The 7,165-nt window shown below is 37.7% G+C and overlaps 1 protein-coding gene across 2 annotated transcripts in view; it reads left to right on the top strand.

The window, feature by feature from the left end:
- Positions 1-7,105, top strand: part of LOC144644613 (uncharacterized) — a 64,984-nt gene extending 57,879 nt beyond the window's left edge. For both annotated transcript variants that reach the window (XM_078504138.1, XM_078504137.1), the window contains exons 3-7: positions 3,315-3,567; positions 4,110-4,386; positions 5,757-5,869; positions 6,072-6,255; positions 6,763-7,105. In XM_078504138.1, the coding sequence (XP_078360264.1) occupies positions 3,315-3,567; positions 4,110-4,386; positions 5,757-5,869; positions 6,072-6,255; positions 6,763-6,824 (889 nt within the window). In that variant the 3' untranslated portion in view covers positions 6,825-7,105. The remainder of the gene's footprint in view (positions 1-3,314; positions 3,568-4,109; positions 4,387-5,756; positions 5,870-6,071; positions 6,256-6,762) is intronic.
- The last annotated feature ends 60 nt before the right edge of the window (positions 7,106-7,165 follow it).

The raw sequence follows: 7,165 nt of genomic DNA, 5'->3' as shown, positions 1-7,165 counted from the left end.
GCGGCAATTCTTAAAATACAGGGATTTCGCTCATCTTCTGCATGAAGGTAGTCCTTATTAAAACTAAAAACGTTATGTTGTTTTTTTCTTCAAATAGTTTTATTTTTCTGAGAAAAACGAAATTTTCGATTTGACATCTAGACTCGTCTAGACTCGATTGAGAGGGTACAAATTGGGTTGAAAATTGACCATTTTCAATCGATTCGTATGTCAAAACCATCACGCGCAGAAAAAAATAAATACAACCGGTCTATTGCATGACTCTTCCTTGTCCAAATAAGCATAGTTTCAAGAGTTTTGGTTTAATCTAATTATTTTACGGTAAACAAAACCAGACTATTCTCACGCGAAATGAAAGTCGGTCGGTCAAAAGAATCGTCATTTTCACTATGTGCCTTATCTCAGAATTCCTTGAGATAAATATATTTCAACTGTAGAAGGATGATACTTTTAAAATATTTAAAGTTTTGTCTGGGTAAATGATTAAGCACTTGTCAAAAAATTATTCAAAATCGTACAAAAACGACACAAATCACGCAAGCTTTCGAATGCGTGACCAAAAGTATTACCACCGTATTTGTTCTTTAAATCAATTTAGTCGCAACACTAGCAATACCAAAGCATAAATCATAATAAATATGTTCACCTTTGCTTGATTATGATATCCTGTCCCATGCAATACGTTTTTTGCTGTCATTTCTTCAATGGCTGCCCGTTCAGTTCGCATGCCGCTTGTCGAATCCGTCTGCGACTGGTGAATTTGAAGCAACCACCGATACGAGTTTAACCAAATATGTATCGTCATGATTAACAAGCCCTTTTTGTGTTACTTGATTAAGCCATATTTCAGGTTATAGCCGGCAAAGCGTTTTCGATAAGCCACTTTGCAGTGCCTGTTGGCCCCGTTATTATTCCAAGTGAAGTATAAATTTGCATACTTTCGAGACAAGCGTGACAGTTTTTTATACTTAGGGGCCGGGGTGGGGTGAGGAAGGGTCTTAAATTTTTAGACGAATCAATGGTTTGAAAACGTTTGGGGATGAATTGTCACAAACTCGTATTTGCTACGTGATTTACTTTACTTATAAGTTCTGCTTACGCTCAAAATCAAAGAGAGAAAAACCGTAAAAGTATTGACAAAAAGCCGCTGTCAGGAAAAAGTGTTGTAATCTATTAAAGTTAGACTTTCTAAAAGTCGTTTGCTTCTCGTTTCCGGTTTGGTGGTAGTCTATAATCTACTAATTGCTGGTTGCTCCTTCCATAAAAACCATATAATTCAGTTATGTACTTCGTTATTCTCCAAAACAACAAAGTAAAATAATTGACCTTGTGTGTGCGAGAATTCACGTTGTTTACTTTTAGGAGACGAGACTAATTTAATTTACTAAACTCGATTATAGATGTTTGAATGATTTCTTTTTTCTCACGAACCATTTGTGGAGCAACCGGCACAACACAGTCCCCGTAAAGTGCTTTTTCCTTCAGTTGTCTGGTGAACTGTTGGAAACTCCACATGTTCTCGCTGCACTTGATGTCTCATAGAAGTTTCTTGTTCTTTTAAAACGATAGTTGGCAGTCCTTGCTCGTATGATCGACGCGATTTTACTATCTGTCCCTTTCATCGATCCGAGCTTGGAATTGGATGGCGAAAAAGTTCCAGTACAAGCAAAGTTCCTCACGAGATTGCTTATCACAGTAAAGGGAAGACTTCTAAAGGAGATAGAGATGTAGGAAGAGAAATATCAAATGTCATATTCCAGAAAACTGGTATCCTTGTTCCCGTGGGGTCAGGTTTGACGTTGTGAAATTCTTTTACATTCCCATGTAAATGCGGTATTAGTTTGTGACAATTCATCCCCAAACGTTTTCAAGCATTTGATTCATCTAAAAATTGAAGACCCTTCCTCACCCCACCCCCTAAGTATAAAAAACTGTCACGCTTGTCTCGAAAGTATGCAAATTTATACTTCACTTGGAATAATAACGGGGCCAACAGGCACTGCAAAGTGGCTTATCGAAAACGCTTTGCCGGCTATAACCTGAAATATGGCTTAATCAAGTAACACAAAAAGGGCTTGTTAATCATGACGATACATATTTGGTTAAACTCGTATCGGTGGTTGCTTCAAATTCACCAGTCGCAGACGGATTCGACAAGCGGCATGCGAACTGAACGGGAAGCCATTGAAGAAATGACAGCAAAAAACGTATTGCATGGGACAGGATATCATAATCAAGCAAAGGTGAACATATTTATTATGATTTATGCCTTGGTATTGCTAGTGTTGCGACTAAATTGATTTAAAGAACAAATACGGTGGTAATACTTTTGGTCACGCATTCGAAAGCTTGCGTGATTTGTGTCGTTTTTGTACGATTTTGAATAATTTTTTGACAAGTGCTTAATCATTTACCCAGACAAAACTTTAAATATTTTAAAAGTATCATCCTTCTACAGTTGAAATATATTTATCTCAAGGAATTCTGAGATAAGGCACATAGTGAAAATGACGATTCTTTTGACCGACCGACTTTCATTTCGCGTGAGAATAGTCTGGTTTTGTTTACCGTAAAATAATTAGATTAAACCAAAACTCTTGAAACTATGCTTATTTGGACAAGGAAGAGTCATGCAATAGACCGGTTGTATTTATTTTTTTCTGCGCGTGATGGTTTTGACATACGAATCGATTGAAAATGGTCAATTTTCAACCCAATTTGTACCCTCTCAATCGAGTCTAGACGAGTCTAGATGTCAAATCAAAAAATTTCGTTTTTCTCAGAAAAATAAAAATATTTGAAGAAAAAAACAACAAAGGATATGCAAAGGATAAGCGAACAATTTTTCATAGCATTACCGGACGTTGTCGGATTCTTCTACAAATCTCCTCTTAAGAAATTTGCTTGAAAAATAAAGGCAAAAGCAAAAAAAGACGATTTAAGTTTTATTTAATACCGTTTCTTGCTTACTTTTGGGAGATCGTAAAGCATTTTTAAACGATTGCAAATTTTTTTATCAACTTCTCCTCTCGATCTGTTCTTAAATGAATTTAAAAAGCTGATTACCACATGAGATTTTCGGTTTCGAATGTTCTTTGTTGTTTTATTGACAATTATTTTTAAACAACTAGATTATTTGCTCGAGATTTCTGTGCGTGATTCCATTATTGGCCTACGGTCTCGTCAATTATTACGCGATAGAAATTTCAAGCTCTAACATCTAATTGTTAAATAAAATTAAACTAGGGAGGGACGCCTACCACAAGGAAATGTAACATCTTGGCTAACGTCAAGTTCTTGCTTATTTTACCCAGTTCTCACGAGTTTCACGTAGAGATGGACGACCACCTGACTGAAGGCACTTTTAACTCAAACGATGATCGAGGAGTCCTGCAGCTTGGCAAATTGAATCAGAAATACATTTCAGATCCAGATCTTCGCCTCCTACTGGCTAATACAGTATTGGATACAACCAAACTGAAAGGTTTGGAAGATGAAGAATTGCTTCTTGCAACGTCTGTGATTTACAGCGACAAATTCGTACTTAAAGGGAACAGAAAGCATCAGGTATTATATTTGATCAGCGAAAAAGGGCACGAATTGTACAAGTGGTAGCAGCTTATCATGTTCTACTTTTCTTTGTATATTTATGGTTCTTGTTCCTTTATTGGCTTGTTTATCTTTAAACTTTAGGATCAATTTTGTGAAGTGTGAAATTTAAAATGATTTTGACTTCTCAACGATATCGATACGTTGACTGGATTCGAGTGCTCTTGCAAGCGTGAGCCACTGATATAAGTCGATAGAAAGACGAAACTCGAGTATGTCAGTAAATCTGTGTTTTGATGAATGATGTTCAGAGTTTTCACAAAATCTCTTTGCTGACAGTTTTCAACCGTCCTAATGGTGTTATTTAAAACTTCAAGTCCGTGACAGCAAAATTATGTTTAATATTATGTATGGAATTTGTGACTGTAATGAAAACTTTTGGGACTTGGCTTGAATCAATGCAACGTAAAAACTTCGTCAAAAAAAATTATGATGCATAAAAGTAAAGTTAGCAGGTATAAGCTGGTTAAAACGATTCTTTCACTCACTTGTTTTTTCAGATAGAAATACCGCCGTTTGCCAACATTCTAATGCCAAATGTGAAAATGAATTACACAGGGACATACATTCCTCCAGAATTGGCATCAAGGTCCTCACAAGCGCCATTTCTGTTCAAATGCTGCCGTGTTCGTTACAATAAAGAAATCAATCGACTGGAAATCTGCAAAGGAGAGTATGTTGGTAAAAAGGTTACCGCAGAGCCAGGCAACCTGCAGGATTCCGAGTATGTCGACATCATGGTGGACCTCGACACGGACGAAAATGATGATTTATCAGGTTAGAGCAACTGGGCCCGGTTGTTCGAAAGAGGGTTGAATTAACCTTGGGTTAGAGCTAAACCAGAGGTTAAATTTCTTAACCGCAGGTTTATTAACTCGAGGATAAAATGGTGTTGTTTAAAGCACGTTTAGCGGGCCGGTTAGTTAACCCCGGGTTAAGCGCGCTAACCTGCGGATAGCATCCCATAATATTCTTTGTTTGTCCGTTTTATTTCGGGCCAGCGGTAAAAATAGCTTCCGCGACACCGGCACCTGCACGCAAGGCGAGAAAACAAGGCTTTACAAGTTTAGCGCGACCCAAATAGCCGTTTTAACGGACAAAGTAGATGAGAACTTCATCATTTTACAGAATAAACTGACGAACAGCGTGACAAACGAAAACAGAACGACGTATGGCAAGAATTTACCGTGGCGATAAATGCCGTCGGCCTTGAAATGCGGACTGTACACGAAGTTCGCGAAAACTGGAAAAATTTAAACTTCGCGGCAAAGAAAGACTTCCCAGACACGATTCATCGGCTGCAAGGCATAATTGCGTCGAGTGTTGCCGTTTTGTTTGACTTTCACTATTGAATTTTACTATTTAATCCGAGGTTAACGATTTAACCCACCTAGCTAGGTGGGTTAAATTTAACCCGCTGTTTACCCCGAGGTTAGCGTTAACTTACCTTCGAGCAACAGAACTAACCTGCGGATAAAATTTAACCCGAGGTTAGGAGTTAACCCTCTTTCGAACAACCGGGCCCAGATCTGTAACAACCATAGAAAAAGGGGCTGATGGGCTAAAAGAAACATTTTTAATTAAAGTGAATAATAGTTGCAAAAAAAGTCGAGAGGGGGTGGCATACCCTCCGCATCTTCTACATTCGAGAGTAAAACATTTCACAACAAGGGTTCGTCACCAACTTAGTAGTTCCTTTACCTAGTCGGCGGAGCATGGGCATCACGGGGGGAGGGGGGGGAAGCGCGGCATTAAATTGGTTTGGCAAAATATTCTGTCTCGTGATCTTTTCAAAAATCAGCAGGAGCGCGCATGGCGAAATAATATATTGTAGGACTTTCAACAAAACTCCTTTCTCCAAAACGCTAAAAGGAGAGGGATGTTTAGGCAACAAAATATCATTTTTTATATCAATGTTCTAAGATCAGTTGTAAGAATATTCGAGTTTTTCGGTTTTCCGAGTAGTCGTAGAGCGAAAATTAAAAAAAAATGAGAAAAAATGTCTCGCCTTGGGATATCGTGCGCTCTCTATTTTAGTGTAATATATCAAAGATATTTTGGCTGAAAATTCTGAGGAAAAAAATGAGAGCTCCTTGTAATCTAAAATGTTGTTTATTTAAACAAGTTTTCGTTATTCTATTGACTAGATTCTTTCTCAGCCCAAGATTTTAAGAAACTGGACATTATAACGAAAGAAGTGCTGCTAGCTGAGAAGACCAGAGAACGACGCAAAGCGCGTGTCAGCAAGTATCTGCAATGGGTAAGTTTAATCTGGCAGACATTGAATGGTTTCATGTCGTAAGGTTACGCACTGTAACAAGGAAAACACCCAGTTCTTACTGCATTCTAACAAATAATTGCATGTTGTTCAACAATTATCGACCTCGTTTTTAATAAAATTCATTCATAATGGTACAGTTATGTTTAAATATATCCTAAAATCAGGACATATTCTTCCACAGTTTGAGCAAGCACTGACCACAGGCCAGAATGAGTTGTTGCTTGACGAACCACTAACTTCGGAAGACTGCAGGTTCCTCAAAAGTATATCCCTTCCTGGCACCAAGAATTCAACCATGTTGGATTTGACAACTTTCACAAAGAAAGCTATTCAGGGATATGGAATTGTCTTCAAAAATCTACATGGTATGGATATAAGCCCTATTTACCCCACCCTTATCAACACTATGTTGTTGTTTTTGTTGGTTATCCCCCTTCAATGATGTTTCCTCATTAGTAATTACTTTGAAATTAATTTGACGTGTTCTTGACTTGGAGAAAAGTCATTTCACTGAAAATCAGGTACATATTCAACGTCTTAAACCTTTTACAGTGAAAGATCCATAGGTGCTCAAAAGGACGAGGAGGGGGGAAGGGGGAGGGGGAGGAGGAAAAGGAAGAAGAGCGTAGTGAAAATGGGCCCTTTCTTGCTAGGAAAAACGGGGTAGTGCTGTGTGAGATCCGCCAGTATCTATCCGACAGTATCCCGATCCTCTTTTCCCTTGGGTTCTTGAGGGAAAAGAGTAGAAGTATAGGTGGGTAAAGATAGCTAGAATTACTTCTAAGCTAAATGCAATGTCATTTTAAAAATAAATAAATAAATTACATGCATATCAATGCTAGTTACTCATGCATGTAAACTTTTCCCAACAGAGTTACCTGAGCAACAGTGGAAGGAATTTGAGACTACTTTTGCAGCTGACGCTACTAAGTGAAAGAATTTGAAACCAAAACCAGTTCCGAATGACGAATTCAAGCATAAAAGTTTTGTTGTTTTCTTACGGTTCGTTGGCCATTGAATGAACTACAATCGTATTTCGATGTATTCTAAGTATTTAGGCTTTGCATCAGTATCAATCATGCCGTAATTAAAAGTTAAGCCTTCATAAATTGTATAAAATTAAAAAAATTCCCAGTAGTTTTCAGTAAATTCTGAAAGTGTATCTGCGCATTTACAAAATAAAGTTATATTCATTTAATGGTTCACCTTATTAAAGACCCTTCTTACTGTCTCTCATGATCACTTAACTGCCCTTGTTTTTAAGTTAAGGACCGA

The sequence above is a fragment of the Oculina patagonica genome, chromosome 2 (assembly GCF_052425735.1).
Source record: "Oculina patagonica isolate OP01 chromosome 2, crgOcupat, whole genome shotgun sequence".
Taxonomy (NCBI): Eukaryota; Metazoa; Cnidaria; class Anthozoa; order Scleractinia; family Oculinidae; genus Oculina; species Oculina patagonica.
This window is presented reverse-complemented; position numbering and strand designations above follow the sequence as displayed.